This window comes from Urocitellus parryii, chromosome 7 (assembly GCF_045843805.1).
Source record: "Urocitellus parryii isolate mUroPar1 chromosome 7, mUroPar1.hap1, whole genome shotgun sequence".
Lineage (NCBI taxonomy): Eukaryota > Metazoa > Chordata > Mammalia > Rodentia > Sciuridae > Urocitellus > Urocitellus parryii.
The window spans coordinates 182321386-182340932 of record NC_135537.1 but is presented as its reverse complement, the minus strand read 5'-3'; the positions used below and the strand labels follow the sequence as shown (position 1 = coordinate 182340932).

Sequence of the window (19547 nt, the reverse complement as noted above, 5' to 3'; positions counted from 1 at the left end):
AGGGTGACTGGCTCGAGCCCACCAAGCCCCCTGGGATGCAGGTCAACTTGTCCTCTCAGGGGCAGGAAGGGCACGGCACGTTCAGGACACAGCTGCCCACACCCCAAGCTCCATAAGCAAGTGGCCACAGCCACCTTGCTCCTCGCTAGAGAGCTGCACAGACACACATGTGGGGGGAGGGAGGGGACCCAACTCCCAGGACCCTCCAAAAGACAAATGAGGTTGGTTCTTACTGGCATGTATGGGTCAGCCAAGACGGAAAGGAAGTACTTGTGGCCGTTGTCCTTCACGAGGTCAGCTTGGCACGACTGGAGGAGAAAGGAGACAGAGGAAGAAGTGTGTGAGTGTGGCTGGGCCCGTTTCCCATAAGTACAGTGAGGGACGCACGGAGAGTCCTGCTCCTTGAGAGGCATTTTCCCTTGGGAACAGCTCAGGTATTGTGCATGGATACGCTTCTTGAGCTAAGGGAAAGGGGCTGGGCCCAACAAACCTCCAAAAGGGCAGCACCTGAGTGCCTCTGGAGAAGCCCTCCGCCATTGGCTATCAGCTGCTGGACAGGCTGCTGTGCTTATAGCGGCTTCCGCCTCCCCAGCCCCCAACCCCCAGACCCGGTCCTGCTGGATCATGTCCAACACTGGACACCACTTGTTTTTACAGCTTCCCGCCTGCTGAAGCTTTTCTGGGGATTTTGCTTGGACTCATAAAACACAGGGAAAGTCATGCACGCCGATACAATACTTGTGGATTTCATCTCACGGTCATGTTTTAACAGGAGCCTCCTAGAGGTCCAAGTCCCTGACCAAAGGCAGAGCTACTCAAAGGTAAGTGCTGGGCCAACTGCCTGGTGCACAAGCAGCTCCAGCTCTCAGGGTCACTGGAACACATGAACACGGCCAGCTGTGGTCATTGTCTGTCACACTTTTGAGGCCTACTACGTGAGCACAGGCCTGCTCCTGGAGACAGGTGTGATCATGTCCCACTCTGCTGCTGGGAGACAAAGGAGCTGACAGTCCATGTACAGGTGACCCGAGCAGGCATGACCAGAGCCACAGGAGCTGCGGGTGGGTGGTCTGCAGGAACTAGGCTGAGGACTGGGCAGGTCCGTCTCAGGGTGGAAGTGAGAGCCGGGGAGGAAAGGGACGAAGGGAAAGAGGCAGAAGCAGCAGGTCACACAGGGCCAGGAGGCGTGGAAGGGCCAGCAGAAGCTGAGGCACGAGGGACACGCAGCAGGGCCCCAGGTCCAAGGTCTCCTGCAGTGGCAACAAAGGCTGGCTAGAAGGGGCCAGACTAGAGCTGAGGCTCCCACTCGAGGGCCACATCGTGGGGCTGATTCCATGAGGTGAGAGGTGCTGTAGAGGCAGGGGCAGGGGAGCCCACCTCCTGCACTACTGCCTAAAGAGATGGGGGACCATTTGGTACGGGGTTCCAGGGTGGGAGCCCTGTGGTCAGCATTGGAGGTACCTGTGAGACACAAGGGAGCCATTGAGCAGGAGGTGGACACAGACCTGAAGCTTGGAGTGGGACCAGAGTCGAGTCGCAGGGGCACTGGTGGAAGCTGAAGACCCCCAAGGGGAGGGTGTGCTCCAGAGTGGAGGGCAAGAATGAGGCCTGGGGATGGAGGAGATGAGTGCTGGGAGGAAAGAGGCTTCCTGCCATACCAGGCACGCAGCTTCCTGGGTGATGCAGAGGAAGCAGCCTGGCTCGGAGGCTGGTTGGAGTTGGTAGCCCAACCTCCACACGGGACGGGCTGATTTGGGGGACTTTTTGCAATTGCTGGTTCTTCACAGGAATGAAATGATCATGCTTTGGACATTCAGGGGTTGAGGATAATGTCTCAGGAGGCTCCAAGCCTACGGAGCTGAGGAAGAGAGGAAAGGATCTGAAACAGAACCCAGGTTGAAGGCCAGGCTCTGCTGCTTGCCAGCTAGGTTTCGGGAACCTGTGCTCAGGGGTGCGAAGACCAAGGAACACGTGAGAGTCAGGCAAACACTGTCATGTGGCACAGAGGTGAGGAAGGGACCTGTGAAGCACGGACCAGATGTTAAGTGGTCAGCCTGGCATGACGGGGTCCAGGGTCTCTGTGCAGGAAAATCCATTAGGACATAAGGATAATGCGCCCACAGAGCGAGATGCACTTCACCAGCTCCCAGAGGCTCTGCTCTTGAGGACAGAGGGAGTGCCCCTTTCCTCAGGATCCCTTCTCACAGAGGAAGAAGGGCTTTGCAGCGGGAGTCTGCTGGCACCTGCAGCCCAGAAGCTCTCTGCCCAGCCCATTGGTCAGCACGCTGTTATAATGAGTTCTCTGGGCAGCACTAAGCTGATGAGGTGGGACACTGGCCTCCTTCTGCTGAGGTGGGAATTAGGCAGGCTGGAGAGGGGGCGTGGGCTCCGGCTGCTGCTTTTAACCTGAGCGCGGAAGCCAATTAAGCCCGCAGTTTTTAGGAAACCAGAGAGATTCCTCGCCTTAACTGAGGCTGCTGACAAGATTAAAGCGCATGGACTTGTCCTCCCTGTAGATGCCCCGCCCGAGGGCAGGAGTGAGCGGCAGATGTCCTCAGCCATGGGAAAACCTTCTGAGAAAGAAGCTGCTTTTCTGGGTGGCAACCAGAAGATTGAGAGATCAAATCAGAGCCCACCGTGGATGTATAGCACCTTAACCATGTCTTTCTTTCTTTTTTTTTTTTTTGAGAGAGAGAGAGAGAGAATTTTTAATATTTATTTTTTTTAGTTCTCGGCGGACACAACATCTTTATTTGTATATGGTGCTGAGGATCGAACTCAGCACTGCGCGCATGCCAGGTGAGCGCGCTACCACTTGAGCCACATCCCCAGCCCCCTTAACCATGTCTTGCTGAAGAATGACGACGCATCACTAAGGCAGAATCTACTAATTCTGAATCAGCCTCTGGAGCCAGGGAACCTGAGACGCCAGTTTCACGTGAACAGCAACTCCAGATCTGGGCCTGGTGATGATGAGGTGCCTATTAAATGTTCTCCCTTTGGATGAGGCTGTTACACGGTGGAGCAGTCAGCAGTAATGATACTTTCAGACATCTACCTTCAGTTTCAGTGCTCAGCAGGTATCATTTAATCTTGGTTTATAACACTCAAAATTCTGTGCCCCTTTCCCAGTGACACCTGCCAAAGGGGTAGGGTGCAACCTCCTCGGGCCTGTTAACTCTGCCAGTGACTGACAGGTAGCAGAGAGACATAAATGGCAGGAGCAGGGGGTTAGGGAGATAATCCTATAGACCAGGCATGCTGTACTAACCACCCCCACCCAATGCTTTCTTTTAAAAAGCAATTTATTTAAGGTCACTCTGGCCTTGCCTGGCTCAAGTCAATGGCACATGCTACACTTTCAGCAAAAAACCACTATTATCTGTAGGAGGAATGCCGGCCCAAAGCTCCTCCTTACTGATTAGAAGAACAATGAAGGGGAGGGGGACTTCTGTGACCTTCACACAGACCACTGACCACAAAATCTCTAAGAACAATGTATAGGCAAAGGTGACCCAGAACTACCTTTCAATCTTTTTTGTGTGTGTGTGTGCTGGGGATTGGACCCAGGGGCGCTCAAACACATCCCCAGCCCTTTTTTTTTTTTATTTTGAGACAGAGTCTCTCTAAGTTGCTCAGGGCCTTGCAAAATTGCTGAGGCTGGCCTTGAGTTCGTGATCCTCCTCCTGAGCTGCTGGGGAGGGACACTGTGATAGGGAAAGGCCCCGCCTCCGTGGGCTTTGCTTGGGTGCCTCTGGGAACAACCTGCACGATGTGACTTGGAATGTGGTGCAATCCTGCCTTCAGTCAGAATTTGAGAGGTGGAGCTGGGTGGGACTCTCTGGAAACCTCCCTGGGGGAACTGAAGGGCACTAGTGGAAGTGGGGATGTGTCCCTTTCCCCCTTTCCTTTCCCGTTTAGTAGACTCCTGACTACTATTCTACATGCCTTGACTGAAACCCTTCCTGTGGATTGGCAAAGAACTGTGCTCTCAGACTCCATGGTGGCTCAGCCCCACAGATGGGTCTGGCCCTGCAGCAGTGCCAAGGGCCTCATTAACCTGAAAGGAATGCAAGGCTTCAAACTACAAGGGCAGGCGAGACAGACAGGTGCTGCGCCTTGAACAAGCACAGGCTGGTGGAGAGGGTCGGGCCCAGCCAAGGCAGGGCTCCAGCTGCCACGCGTCAGCAGGCACCACCTCCCAGGCTCTGCCGTGCTGTCTGTGCTCTCCCGAGATCAAGCACGGCTATGACATATTAAGGCCAGAGTGAGAAGAAGTGGGAGCAGAGGAAACAGTTGAAAAAGGAATGGTTTCTCAGCGACCCTCCCCCACCACACTGAAACCAACCTTGCTCCTTTGGGTCTCAGTGCACTAGGATTTCAGGAATTAGGACACGCAGGCAAACCCGGGAGGACTGGTGGCAGCAGCTTTCGAACAGACCCAGCAAAGGAGCAAAGAGTAGGAGGAAGCCCAGCCCAGGCCCTGGGCCCTGCAGGTGACCAGGGAACCAGGGAACGCTTGTAGGCTTCCCTCCAAAGGATCTGGCAAGAGAGGCATGGGGAAAAGAGCCTGCTTCAACTCTCCTTCTTACAGAGAATGGGACAGCAGGACCTGGAATTGACACAGACCAACAGGCAGCCATGCCTAACGAGTGGAGCATGACAGCAGCGTGATGACGCGGGGAGCCTGGAGCGTGGGACTCAGGACCAGGCACAGCCCCCAGGGAAGAGAGTTCACTGTTGCCCTGAGGAAGGACCTGCAGCCTACAAGGTAAGGAAGTTCCCAGCAAGAGTAGAGCCCTGCCGGGTGAGCCCCTGCGCCAGGAGCCTGGAAGACAGAGTGGCTCTGAGCTCTCAGGTCGTTAGGCCAGTGGGTCCAGCAACAGTAACAGGTGGTAGGGGTTCTGCTTACTGCTCACCAGGCTCACTGTTGGTCACAGACTCAGCAGGACACCTACCAGGAACGGAAGACACCCTCCTCCTCACCTCAGCCCCCAGGTTCCCTCTCACCAAGCACAGACACGGACACTCCCATTTTCCAGAAGTGGCCAATAACTTCAGATACTGAGAAGCCCTTTGGCTGCCCTCTCCTACGTGCAATCCAGGGTAGACATCGACGTGGAGCGAGACGACGGTGCGGCAGCTGACAGTGTGTCAAAGTCACTCCTGTGTGCACAGACTTTTGTGCTTTAGGTCTGTTTTTGGACACGTTATAAGATGTGATACTTTCAAGGTTAAAAAATCAAAATGATAGAAAGGCATTGATGAAGCTTCCACTCTCCCTGGCCCTGTCTACTTCCTCTGCCACTATATATGATCAGAATTAAGTTTCCTATTTATTCCTCTAATTAAAAATTTTTTTTTTTTTTTTTTTTTTTTTTTTTTTTAGTATTGAGGATTGAACCCAGAGGTACTCTAACACTGGGCTACCTCCCCAGTCCTTTATGTTTTGAGACTAAGTTGGTGAGGCTGGCCTCAAACTTGGAAACCTCCTGTCTCAGCCTCCCGAGTTGCTGGGATTACTATGTAATGGTGTGCCATACCACAACCAGCAAATGTTTTTCTTTATAGAATGTAAACATGGATATATATATATATATGTATATATATATATACATGGCAACCCGTTTCTTAAATAAAAGGACCTACCACGTCCAGGTTCTGTGCCTTGCTTCTCTTTCTTTTTGAGATTTCAATTGGACCTGTGATGACATACTCATGGGGTGCAGTGTGGCAGTCATACATGTTACCTGCCTTCCACAGCTGACAATGCACCCATCCTGGGAGTGTGCCACTCGGCTTATGTGATAGTTCCCTCCAGGTAGCCTTCTTACTTGAATGCAGTCAGGTTTGCTACTTTTCAAAGACATCTAGGTTGAGTCTTGGCTTTCATCACTTGAAGGTTAAAACAGAATTTGTCTAGGCTGGGGCTGTAGCTCAGTGGCAGAGCGCTTGCCTAGCATGTGTGAGGCACTGGGTTCAATCTTCAGCGCCACATAAAAATTAACAAATAAAATAAAAGCATTCTTTATACCTACAAATACCAAAACAAACAAAAAAAACAACCCCCAAACCAGAATTTGTCTGGTGTTAGGTTTGGCCCCCCCAAAGCTCTTGTGTTAATAATGCAGGGATGTTCAGAGGTAAAGATTAGATTATGAGAGCCGTGACCTACTCAGTCCCATCTAGTTTATATGGACTGACTGGTGGTATCTGTGGGCAGGTGGGGTACAGCTGAAGGAGGTGAGTCACTGGAGTTTACCCTGGAAGGGTGCACCTTGTGGGCCCACACACAACCACCCCCAAGCCCCACTGCCTTTCCAGGTTGCCATGGACTGAGCATACTCTTCTGCCATGATGTTCTGTCCTACCTTGGACCCAGAGCAATGGAACTGGCCCACCAGAGGCTAAATTACTAAAATCATGAGCTTAAAATAAACTTTTCCTCTTCTAAGTTGTTCTTGTCAGGCATTTTGGTCACAGTGATGTAAAGGTGACTAACACAGAAATTGGTACTGAGAAGTGAGGTTGTTGCTATGACTAACCTAACCATGTGGTTCAAAATCCTTTGCAGCTGGCCTGTAGGAGCAGTTCGGAAAAGTTTGGAGATACAGGCTAGAGAGGTCTTAAAATGTAAGCAGAGCTTAATATGTGATTTTGATGGGAGCTCGAAAGACCAGAATGAGAATAGGAATGCATACGATAAAGACTGTGCTCATGAGGATTCAGAGGAAAATGAAGATTATTGGAAATTGGACTAAAGGCCATTTGTGTTATATTCTGGCAAAGAACTCTGCTACATTTTACCCATGTCCTGAGACTTTGTTTGAAGCTGAATTTAAAAGTGATGAACTCACTAACCTGGTGGAGGAAATTTCAAGGCAGCACAAGCAGTCAGTCAGTAGCATGGATTTTGCTGGTAGCAAAATCATACCCATTGCAGGCTCAAAGGGAAGAATGCAGACACCACTGCATTCCTGATCCCAGGGAGCCCAAGTATTTGCATAGACTGATGGTAGACCTTGGCAATACCCACATGGTGCTGGTTCTGCAGGAACGCAGGATGCTGGAGTTCAGGGGTCGCAGAGCACTCAAAGGAAGACCTGGGAGGCCAGGCAAAGTGTAGCAGGGTCAGAATCTCCGCGGGCTGCCCGAGTGGGCGGCGCATGAAACTGTGAAGGTGGAGCCGAAGCTGGAATGGAAACCCTAGGAACTAAGCGATGCTAGTAATGTGGACTGTCTGCCACAGAACCTGCTGGCTGTGGAGAGAGCCAGGCTAAGAGGGGCCATGAGGGCCTCAACCGCTAAGGCCAAAGAGGTGGGGCAGCCCCACTCCTGCAGAGCACGTCCTGCAGCCACGTGTCCTAGATGCTGTACAAGGAGTCTGCCCAGATGGGTTCAGTCTTGTTTTGGTCTCATCTCTTCTTTCTGCACCCTTATAACTGTGATTTGGAATGGGAATGTGTACTCTGTGCCACTCCATATCGCATACACGTAACTTGCTTTTGATAAGTGCTCAAAGCCAATAATTTATCTTGAGTCTCCGATGAGATTTTGGACTTGGACTTTTGGGCAAAGCTGTGCTGGGACTATGGGACTCTTGGAGAAGGACTAAATGCATTTTGCACTGTGAGATGGACATGAACTTTTGAGGCCAGAGATGGAATGTTGTGGTTTGGATGTGAGGTGTCTCCTCAAACCTCCTACATAAACACAGAAATATTCAGAGGAGAAATGATGAGATCATGAGAGCTGTGACCTGATCAGTCCATCCTAGTTTGAATGGACTAACTGGGAGGCAACTGTGGGTAGGTGGGGCATAGCTGGAGGAGGTGAGTCACTAAGTGAATGCAGCCAGTTTCGCTACTTTTCAAAGACATCTAGGCTGAGTCTTTGGTCTCCAGGATGCATCTTCTCTGTGGCCCTTCCCTATCCCCGGTTTCCTGGCTACCCAACTTTTCTCCATGCCCTTTTGCAGTGATATTCTGCCTAACCTTGGTCCCAATGGAGTCGGTCCACTGTGGACCAAATCTCTGGAATAGTAAGCTCAAAATAAATGTTCCCTCTTATAAGTTGTTCTTGTCAGGTACTTTGATCACAGCAATGAAAAAGCTAACACATCTGGGTTTTCTTCTAATACTTTTATGGCTTTGTTCTTTATATTTGAAGACACTTGCTCTTTAACTCTGGTGTTCAGGATTAGCCTCTGTGTCAGTGTCCAACTACTGTGACAGAATACCTGAGAAAATCAATATACAAGGAGGAAAGATTTATTTTGGCTCATGGTTTTATTCTGTGGTTGTTGGTTCCCTTGCTTTTGGGCCTATGGCAAGGCAGGATATCATGGTGGAAACACATGGTAGAGAAAGCTACTTACCTCGTGGCAGCTGGGAAGCAAAGATGGAGGAAGTGGGAAGGCTGGGGTCCCACCATCTCCTTGAGGGTGTTCCCAAAGACCTAAGACCTCCCATTAGGCCCCACCTCTTAGAGGCTCCACAACCTCCCAATGGCAAAGGCTCAGGGAACAAACCTGTAACACGTGGGCCTTTGGGGGAGATTTAAGATTCCGACTATAACTGCCTCCGGTTATCCTAGCTTTGCTGCCATCACCACCCCAGTGGCCTAAGTGACATCTCTATCACGCATGTCTCACGCCTACTCAGGTCCGTGTCTGGTGCTCCACGGTGCCGTGTCCGCCTGTGGCCTAGTACCACACTGCCGCTGATTCCTGAGAATTCATGGTGAATTCTAGTATCTGTCAGGACTACTTCTCCATCATTATTCTTCCTATTCAGAATATTTCTGCATTTTCTTATTTATTTCTCCACATGGAGATTAGATCATTTGTCTAGTTCCAGAAAAAAAAGTCTGCTGGTAATTTTATTGGGATTATATTAAAGTTATAAATTAACTTAGGGAACACTGACATATTTATGACATTGAACCCTTCTGTAAAGAACAGGCTATGCTTTTATTTGTTCAAGTTGATTTTTGGGTCTCTCAGGAATGTTTTAAGGTTTTTCTCACAGTGGCTTTTTATGTCTCAGGTTAAGATTATTCCTAGATTTATGATTCTACTATAAATGGGTGTTCTTTTCCATTTTATCTTCCACCTGGTTGTTGCTTTTGATTTCTGTATATTAATTTTAAGCCTCCATCTTAGTAAGTTCTCTTATTAGTATTTAATTGATCCCATTGGGTTCCAGGCACACATTCCTGTCATTTGCAAACAGTGACAGTCTTTTTTTTTTAGTTTTATGCCTTTCTTTCTCCCATCCATGGGAGGTGCTGATAATGGCAGTGTCCTCTGGCCGTGTTCCTCAGTGGGAACGCTCTCCTGCCACCCCGCCCCTGTGAGCTGCTGCTGGGTGGACGTGAAAGCTCTGTGTGGGGAAGGAGTTCCTGATGGCTGTGTATGCATGCTTTATTCTTCTATGAGAAGACGCTAGATCCTTCCATCCTCACCTCAGTAGCTTCCCTAATGTTGGGCCATCCTTGTATCCCTGGACAAACGCCATTTTGTCAGGGTGTATCATCTATTCGTTTGCTGCATTATTCCAAATATTTATAAGTGAATATATTATAGTTTGGTTTTTTGGTGCAATCTCTTTCAAGTTTTAAAAACTGTGGTAAGAGACATACAACACTCCACCATGTTGACCACTTTCAAGCGCAGAGCTGAGTGGCAACCACAACTTCTTCCAATATAAAAGCGCACTCTGCCTGCCTCTGTGTGAGCAACGGAGGGCGGCCTCCTCCACACAGCTCCTCCTGGGCAGTGCTGCTGGGGACAGCCCCCTCAGCCCCTTCCCTCTAGGCAGGGCTCTCAGGACCTCGATCCTGCCAGAGGGAGAGAGCAGCCAGTTCCTGGAAAAGGCGCCTGAGCTGGTGCTTCCAAGGTCACACAGAAAGCCCACCTGGCCTCACGTCACGCCAGTCAACTACGGCTGCCCTTCCCACCAAAATGACAAAGTCGGGGGGAGGGAGGTTAGACAGAGAGTTGGGGGACACGCACACAGCCCAGCCAGGTGCTCCACAAGGGCCTCCTGGGAGCCTCCACTCCCTGGCTGGAGTCAGGTGCCTGAGCTGGTGACTGAGAGTGGCCTGACAATCAGGCTGCCTTCTGCAGACTCGAGGGCGACGTAGAAGGGCACAGTCAGCCAGGGCAAGATGGTCAGTGAGGAGGTTGGGTAGGACCAGAGCAAAAGAGCATGAAGAGGACTTTCCAACAAGGTCAACCTCCCAGTTGACAAACGTGCTCCTGGACACAAGCGGGGACCCAATCGGACAGACACTTCTGTACTCGTACTCCTAAGTGCGGGTCCAATAGAAAAACTAAAACAAATGCATGGACAGAGAGGAGATAAGGAGAGGAGGAAATTCCAGTGGCCAAGAAAGGAACCAGCCCACACTTCTCCACTGGTGGCTGGCTCTGGCCCTTCTCCTTGGAGCAGTCTGCTACTGTCACTTTTGCAATAAACCTGCTGCCTGCGGGCGGTCTGTGTCCTGTTCTTCAGTTCTCTGCTGACCAGAGACAAGGAACCCAGCACCCCTAGTGCCTAATCCGGTCAGCCTCAGGTGCCACCCCAAGTGGCTGGTGGGCAGGCAGCCATTTCCGGCTTGCTCCCTTTGCTCTTCATTTCATCCAGAGACATCTGAAACAACTGCACCCTCTTGATGACACCCCCACACTCTCCAGACAGACCCAACAGCAGCCTGGCTGTCACCAACATGCCTGTCTGCCTGGGCCTGGCCTCCTCCTGGCAGGTGGTCTACCAAGGCAGATCCAGGGCTCGGATGGGGACCTGGCTCCGGTGGGGCGGGATATTGCCTTCCTGGCCCACAGTTTTCCAGGGATGGCATGAGGGTGCACCTGGATCTCCCCCATCTGAGGGATCCTGAAAAGCAGCTCCTCCCTCACATGCAATTGCAGTTAAGAGGTGGTCACTGTGTGTGACAATGAAAATGACACTGAGAAGAGCACGCCCTGCCCGCGCAGCCTCTGACGCGCATGCTCCTGACACTGCACTCTGACGACTTTCTGCATGTTGCAACTTGCAGTGGAGGATGCAAATGGACCATCAAAGCAGCTCAGGCAGGCTAAGCCGGGAGGCGGGAAGGAAGGACCATGAGGCCCTAGGGACTCTGGGCTGGAGGCTGGTACCCGAGGACTCTCCCAAGCCTTGCCTACTCTGACTGGCAGAGCTCCCATTGTTAGGGTGGAACTCACTTAACTGTGTCCAGTCACAGGTTGGAAGGGGGGGGCAGAAAGGCTGATTCTATGAGGGGCAGTGAAGGAAGCAGCCACTGACCGGGGCTTCAGAGCAGGCTGAGCAGGCAGGGAGGGACGTCGTGAACCAGGCGTGCCCCAAAGACAAGCGAGCCACGCTTAGAGATGAACGCCAGCACATCCCAGCGTACAGTCAGCAGGAGCCAAGGGACCTCAGGGGAGAAAGCTGGCAAACACCTCCTCAGCCAGGCGCCACACCAACAGCCACGTGGGCACACGCAGACCTGGGCATGTGTGAGATGCCCCTCGCCTCCAGGTCTAACCACAAGGAGAGCATTGGACACACTGCAGCCTACCAAATACCCAACCTGGCCAGTGCTCCTCCAGCTTCCAGGGCCAGGCAAAGAGCCCAAGGAGACAGGAGGACTCAGGGACTGCAGGGACTCTGGTGGGATCCTGGACATAAGGCTCAGGCAACGTGAGACCACAGTCCCGATGAGGACAGACACCAGCATGGCGCGTCAGTGGCCAGGCACTGTACAAGGCCAGTGGCGGGGGAACCTGGGTGTGCTACGTGGGAACTCCACGTCCTGTCTTCTCCAGGTTTCTGTGATCTACTACGACTCGATGGGTTTTCAGGTTTTGTTTAGTTGCAGATGGACACCATACCTTTATTTAATTTATTTTCATGTGGTGCTGAGGACTGAACTCAGTGCCTCACATATGCCAGGCAAGTGCGCTACCACTGAGCTACAGCCCCAGCCCCTAAGACTGTTCTTAAAAGCTCATTCCTGTAGAAAGCATGGGAACAGGAGTCCAGGACACAACCAACAAGGAAGAGCCTGGCCCAGGAGGTCGCTCTCACAGGTGGTCACGGTCCACTGCTGAGGGCCACCAGGGCCCCGGGCTTTGCGCTGTCAGGGTGTGGTGCTGGGAAGCCAGCCTCACTGACCCCAAACACTGCCTCAAATGAGTCGGTGTGTATGTTTGAGGAGGGGACGGAGGGGGCACAGCGGAAGGATGGGAGAGAGAGGCTGTGGAAATGTCCGAGCGAGTGAACTGCAAGGAAGCCACTTGTAGTGGCAACGGCAGCAATTGTGAGACAGGCAGGAGGAAGAAACCCTGCTCTTCCTGCGACTGCCTGTTACTCACTGTTTGACCCTTTCCTGGGACCAGGGAAGCCTGCACATATGGCCACGTCTCTTCCCACCCCCAAATGTGGATTCACTTCACAAATGCCAGCTCAGAGTGTTTTTCCACATTCACCGACACGGTGCCCTTGGTGTTCCCTAGTGGTACTATAAATAAAACTTTATTAACTGTGACGAGGAAGGTCTGCCTGAATTGTATATTAATTGTGCCTACAAAAAAAAAAAAAAAAAACAACTCAATTAACTGGAACCCAGCTATAGCAGTCCTTAATTAACTGCCTCCCCTCCCTTAATCTTCTTAATTAGCAGAGAGAAAAATGGTAACAACAGACTGGAGGAATTTATTAAGAGCCACCAGCACCCCCACCTTCCCAGAGCATGCACTGCGACAACATGGATCTGGCCACGTTTCCTGTACTTCTCATCAAGCAGTCACGTACCATGACCTCTCATCACATGGCCTTGAGGATAGTTAAACAAACATTGTGCCCCATCGCCTCCCACCCTGCCCCTGCCCTCTTTTGCACTGTGAAAACTGCAGATAGCCCGCTGCTCTGCCCAGAGATGTTCCTAAGGAAAGGGACATTCGTTCACAGCCACAAAATCATTACTGCTCTCAAGAAGTCCAACGGCGATACAACACTACTGCCGCTATCCAGCCCCCACTCCAACTCCTCCTGCTAGGCACGAGCCCTTCCCAGCTCTGGATTTGGCCTGGGGCCTATGCCAAACATCTGGTAGTGGCATTGCTCAATGGCTTCATTGAAGAGGAAGGGCTACACGAGAAGCTTAGGTGCGGCCTGTGAAGCCCCGGCACAATGAGGGCAATGGATCCAGCCCTCATAAGCTACCTCCGCCTTTGGCGACCCTCCTGCCCCTCCGCAGCCTGCTCTGCCTTCTGCATGGACCTGCACAGCTGCAGCTTTCTGCCACTGGCTTCCTGTCCTCAGGGTGTCGTGCTGGGGTGAATCCTGCTTTCTTACTGCTGAGTAGGATCCCCTTAGTGGCAAACCTCCTTCACCTATTCATTCACCGGTACTTCCGGTTTTGGGCTATGAAACCTGACCATGCTGCAGGTCCCCCAGGTCTCCCGGGTGAGTACAGCCCGTGTGTGGAGGGGCTGCACTACGGGCGAGTGTGCGCTAACAACCGCTGTCCTCAGAGGTCCCATGGGTGTGGGGGACCTGATCCGGTGCTGATGCGCACCTCTCCTGACTGGCGGTGCCCAGCATGTCTCCACGTGCATGCTGCCCACTCCTGCTGCTTCAGCGCAGCCTCTGCTCAGACCTCCTGCCCACTTTTCTTGGCATTTTTTTTTTTAGGTTCAGTTTGGGGAGTTCCTACGTGTTCTCAAGATACGGTTTTTTATTAGAGACACAATCAGCACACACTTTCCCCATCTGTGAACGCTGTGCTCATTGTCCCGATGTACACATTTTCATTTTAATGAAGACCAATTTGTTAATTTGTTCTGTAAGGACTCTTTGAGTCTTGTGAGAGATCTTTGCTTAATCCAGGGGTCATGGAAGTCTCTTCTTATATTTTTGTCTAGAACCTGTATAGTTGTAACGTTTACATTTCCTCTGTGATCCATTTTGAGTTAATTTGTATGCACTCCAAGGTATGGGCTTTAGTTTATTTTGCTTGCATATGGATATACAATTGCCCTGGCACCATATAGTTGTAAAGACTGTCTTTTTTGCACTGAATTGACTTATCTTTGCCCCTTTGTTGGTCTCATGTTTTTGAGATGGGGTCTCGCTCTGTTGCCCAGGCTCAAGGGAACCTCTTAATTCAGCTCCTCCCAGGGGCTCGGACTACAGTGAAGTGCCCCTGCTCCCAGGTTTGGGTGGGTCTATTTATTGACTTCCTTCTGTTCTATTATCTATCTGTCTTTCTGATGCCATTTCAGATCTGAGCCCTGGAATCTACAGCTCAGTCCTGGGTAGGTAGTTTAATCTTCCAGCTTTTCTGCTCTATTCAAAATCGTCTTGTCCTTTCCAGGTGCTCTGCATCTCCATATGGACTCAGGAGCAGGACTCATATTAATGGAATAGGTTTTCATTTACTTAGTTTTTCTTGATTCCTGTTAACAATTATTAGTGAGTTTAGTGTATAGATCCTGCGTACTTTTGTCAGACTTTATCCCTAAGTTATTTCATATTTTGATGCTATTATAAATGTCTATTTTAAATTCAACTTCTAATTGTTCATTAGCAGTGTATATAAATAAACTGATATTTGTAAATAGATCTTGGAACTGCCAAACACACTAAACCTATTTATTAGTTGCAGTGTCTTTTTAAAATAGATTTGAACAAATTTTCTGCATAGATCATGTTCTTGGAAAATAAAGGTAGTCACGTGTCTTCTTTCCAATCTGTGTCATTTATTCTTGCCTCACTGTGCTACCAAGAAATCCCAGTACAACAGCTGGGCATAGTAGCTTCATGGGTGACAAGGCCAGCCTGGGCCTTTTAGCAAAATCTTGTCTCAAAATAAAAACTAAAAAGGGCTGGGGATGTGGCTCAGGGGTGAGCTCTCCTAGGTAGCAAACACAGCAGAAGCTGTACCGACAGGAGGCGCGGGACAGGGTTGCAGGCTGTGGCAAGGGCAGAGCCCCTGAGCTGGGGCTGTGGCTGCAGGTTCCTGGCAGGTGCTGTCGGGAGGGTCCCTCCCACTGCTGGTGTGGCTTTTTGCTTCTTTAAATTGGAGGTGGATCTCTCATCTGGTAGCTGGTTCTCTGCTCTCGTCGGTATGGCCATGGCACCAGTGCGCTCCTGTGGCCAGTCTCACAGGTCAAGCTGCACTCCTCCTGTTAGCTGCTGCCTGTGCCTGAGGGGCTCTGTGGAGAGGCTGCTCTCTATGCTGCGAGAGCATGCGTGTCTGCAGCTCTAATGTCTCTGACGTTTGGTATCAAGGCAACGCTGACGGAATGACACGGGATGGGGTGTAGTGCCATCCACGTCTCCTCCTTAATGTCTTAAGAATTCCCAGGGACACCAAATGGTTGTGCAGTTGTCTTTGTAGGAAAGTTTTAAATTACAAATTCGATTTCTTTAACAGACATGTGCTATTCAGATTGTCTTTTCTTAAGGAGTGAAGTGTGTCCAGGCATGTGTCTGAGTCCTGTGTCAAAGTTACAGGCTGCTCCAGAGCTTTGCTGTCCGTGGTGTCTGCTCCCATCCTCTTAATGCCTCTGGGCCTATCGGGGTTGCACTGTCATTCCAGACACAGGGAATCTGTGTCTCCGGTCTGTTTCCCTCGCAGGTGTGGCTCATCAATCTTATTGATCTGTTTGAAGACTGGCTTTAGTTGAATTGATTCTCTACGCTGCTTCTGTTTCCTTTCACACTGATTTCTATCCTGGTCTTGATTACTTTCTTCCTCCTGCTCCTTTGGGTTTTCTCTTTCTCTTACTAAGGTCTTTGCAAGCTGGGGCCACAGCTCGACTCTCCCTATGATGTGTGTGAGTAGCCCTAATACCTCCGCTCTCAACCCTTATCAGCTGTACCCACACATTTTGCTATGTTGAATTTTTAATCTCATTCAATAAAAAAGGCATCTAAGAAGTTTCCCTCATGATTGTTTCTCTGAAAAATGTTAATATTTTCTTGATTTTATATCTTAATATAAAAGGTATATGTATTTAAACATTTGATTACATGTCCATAATCTTAAGTCACACATTACATGAAATAACAGATTATTATTCTAATGTGCTATGGGTATGTACTCATATTTACAATTTCCGTAGTTACTTGTGTAAAACTCCCCTTCACTTCACCTCTCCCACGGACCATCATGCCTGCCCTCTGGTCTAGCAGCCTTCCCCCCCACCAACGCTGCACCTGGCTGCAGAGCACACTACATCTGACTTGTCCGACTTGGTGGGGAGCGTGCTGTGGCCCCCCAGCCCATGTGGCTGCCGTGCAGTGCTCTGTGCAGGGAAGGTCGATGGAGCCCGCTCTCCGTGCTGGTCTTTCTCCTGCTTCCTCCTTCCAGGGCTGAGGTACTATAACTATGAATTCCCTCGTCCCCCTGCCATCCTGCCGCAGTGTCCAGGAGCCCTTGCTACTGGGGGAGCACACACTGTGATCCCAATGGACGGGCTCCTTTTCACCCTGAGATGCGCTTGGCCATCGCAGGGCACTGCGGCCCTCCTGAGCCTAGTGGTGGAGGACAGATCTGTCCCACCCCTCACTTTTAACTCACTTGCGTCTCTTTACTTAACCGCTGTGTGAAAGTGCGCTTTCGGTGGGCAGCGTACAGCTTTTCCTCCCTCGTCCTTTCAGTGACGGTCCCTCGACTTCTTCACCAAGGCTGCTCGTGTGACAGCCTCACACCTACCCTCTTACTTCTCTCAGGTGCCACGTCTAGTCTTGTTCTCCCCCTCTTCCTTCCTTCTCTGGTGTGAGTTCACGGGCAGGACTTCGAATCCTCTCCCTCAATGCCAGCTGGTTCTTCCTCAGCTCTGGTAGGAGCAAGATGGCGGCTGAATCTTGCTGTTTGTAAAGGAACTCGGTGCCCTGCACAGGAGCAAGTGCTGTTCCACTGAGCTGCCCCCAGCCTAGACTCCATTCCTAACTCTCAAAACTTGCCTCCAGGTGACATCACACAAAGTAAAAGAACCAAGTAAAAAGCTGAACGACAGGACCCCTTTGTCCCCTCTCCTCCTAACCTTCTGATGTCACAGTTATAAACTGCACAGTGCTCTGCTGTTACTGTTGTTCAATCAATCATGTCTTAAAGAGATTGAAGTGGCGAGAAAACAATCACCATTTATCCACACAGACTCTGAGGTGCTTCTCCTTCCTTTCTAGAGATCCTTGCTTCTTTCTGGTAACACTGTCCTTCAGCCTAAAGGGCTCTGTCCAACATGGCAGCAGTGTAGGTCTTCAGTGAAAATTTTCCTGTCTATATATTTTATTTAAAAATCTTTTTTTAGAGGGGAGAGAGTATTGGGATTGAACCCAGGGTGCTCCACCAGTGAGCCACACCTTCAGCCCTTTTTGTTTTGAAACAGCATCTTGCTAAGTTGCTGAGGCTGGCTCTGAACCTGTCCTCCTCCTGCCTTAGCCTCCCAGGTCACTGTGATTGCAGGTGTGTGCCTCTGCACCCAGCTAAAAGTCTGTTTTTCTCCATCTTTGAAAGATATTTTCACTGGTACAGAACTGTAGGTTGACAGTTCTTCCTTTCAGTGCTTCAAAGATGTTGCTCCAGGGCTGGGACATAGCTCAGCTGGTAGAGTGCTTGCCTTGCATGCACAAGGCCCTGGGTTAAATCCCCAGCACCAAAAAACAAAACAAAACAAAAAAAGATGTTGCTCCCCCGTGGGTTTTTCCATTGATTCTGGTAGAAATCTGCTGTTGATCTTATCGTTATCCCCCCCACTTTCTTTACTGACTGCTTTTTGGATTTTAAAATTTAACACCAGCTATGAAGTATGTGATGTAGTTCTCTTCACATTTCCTGGGTTGGTGGTTTACTGAGCTCCCTGGACCTGTGGGCTAACAGTTTTCATCAAATTTGAAAAACCCTTAGCCTGCCTCTCTCCCTCCTCTCTCTTTTCTGGGATTGAGCCCGGGCTGCTTACTGCCAGGCCACGTGTCCAGCCATTACTTCTTTCAGCACTGCTTCTGACTGTGTCACATCTCCGGCGGTTTCCACGTGACTTCATGACGTGCCTTGGATTCTCAACTCTCTTCTCACCATGCTTCTGTTTGGGCGGTTTTTACTGATACTTTCTCCTGTGACATGCCATCCATTGTTGACCCTGAGGGGTTTGTCCCTCACGTCACAGACTGCCATTTCCATGTCTACGAGTGAGCTGGGTGCTTTCTATAGCTCTGTCACAAGCCTTTTGAATATGCACAGCAGACATCCAACGACATCTGGAAGTTCTTGCCTGCCAAGCCCAACACTGACAGCTGGGGACATGGTGGCACACTAACTTCCTGCTCCTCATTATGGAACTGCTTCTTGACTCCCCGACTGGTGGTGAGACATGAAGCAGGGAGTGACTTTGGAAGACCTTCTGGGATAGGATTCCTTGGAGAATTCAGAGCTTGGAAGAGGCTCTCCTTGCCCCGGGCCTCACTGTGTCAGATCAGTGTCTACCAATACACGCTGCCCCATTGACCAAAGAGTGTGTGGTTCTGTCCAGCCTGTTCCTCTTCCTCAGGGCCTCTTTGCTTCTTCCCACAGCCACTTCTGGAGGACCTAGATACTCGCCACCCAGAGCATGAGTTCTCTAAGAGCCTTGAGCAAGATGGTGGACAGCAGCCCTCAGACACCAGTCGGCCCAGCCTGCAGGGGCCTGAGCTTCTCAGACTCCCAGAGAATGCCAGGGGGACTGGCTGGCTCCAGCACAGGGCTTGCTCAGAACACTGGGGTCTGACAGCCTCCTTGACCTCACATGCCTCCAATTCACATGAGAGCAAACTCAAGTCACTCGGGGGCCACTGAACTTGGCAGGGAAAACTGAGCAGGCCAGCGACACAGCCCTGACAGAGGTGAGAAGAGGAGAAGCAACTGCTGAAACCCACACTGAACTTTAATCTCTGGGGACTATGACCAGGGCAATTACCAAGAAGAAGGACGAGAGTCAGTTTCAAACAGAAACGTTTCAAAAGGCCCCTCAGTGGGAAATCACTATTACATGAGCAGGTGCAACAGCTGGGGAACACATCAGTTTGCACGCTGGGCTTGGCGCCTACAGGCACTGCAAAACATAGCAGGGAGGGTGTTTCTCGCTGGGCCACAGGCAGTATGGTGCACAGGATAATTCCTTCAGCAGCTGTAGACAAGAACCACCAGCCCTGCTCCTTCAGAGAAGCACTGTGGCCTGAGCCGATGGCCAGCTCTGTCCGTGGGCCCATGCAAGCCACATGGGAATGAGAGGCAATTTCAGACTCCATTCCCTGCACACTGTGACAGGACAGTCAGTTGCAAACTCGGGGACAACACAACTGTGAAGCGCAGTTATGACAGGCCACCTGTCTTCAGACACAGACACTCCCAAAATGACAAAGATGTAGCCTCCTTCTAGGCACTAACAGGTACTAGAGACTGGTAATCATGGGAATCAAAGCTGGCTTAAATGTTTAATGCAGCACTGGCAGGCCTGGAGGTGGGCCAAGCTCAGTGTCCTCAGCCACACATCC

The 19547-nt window shown here is 50.7% G+C and overlaps 1 protein-coding gene across 1 annotated transcript in view; it reads right to left on the bottom strand.

Annotated features, from left to right (window-relative positions):
• The window catches only part of Rptor (regulatory associated protein of MTOR complex 1), a 338384-nt gene that overhangs the window by 55903 nt on the left and 262934 nt on the right, over positions 1–19547 (bottom strand). The window contains exon 15 of the mRNA XM_077800527.1: positions 234–308. Within this exon, the coding sequence (XP_077656653.1) occupies positions 234–308 (75 nt within the window). The remainder of the gene's footprint in view (positions 1–233; positions 309–19547) is intronic.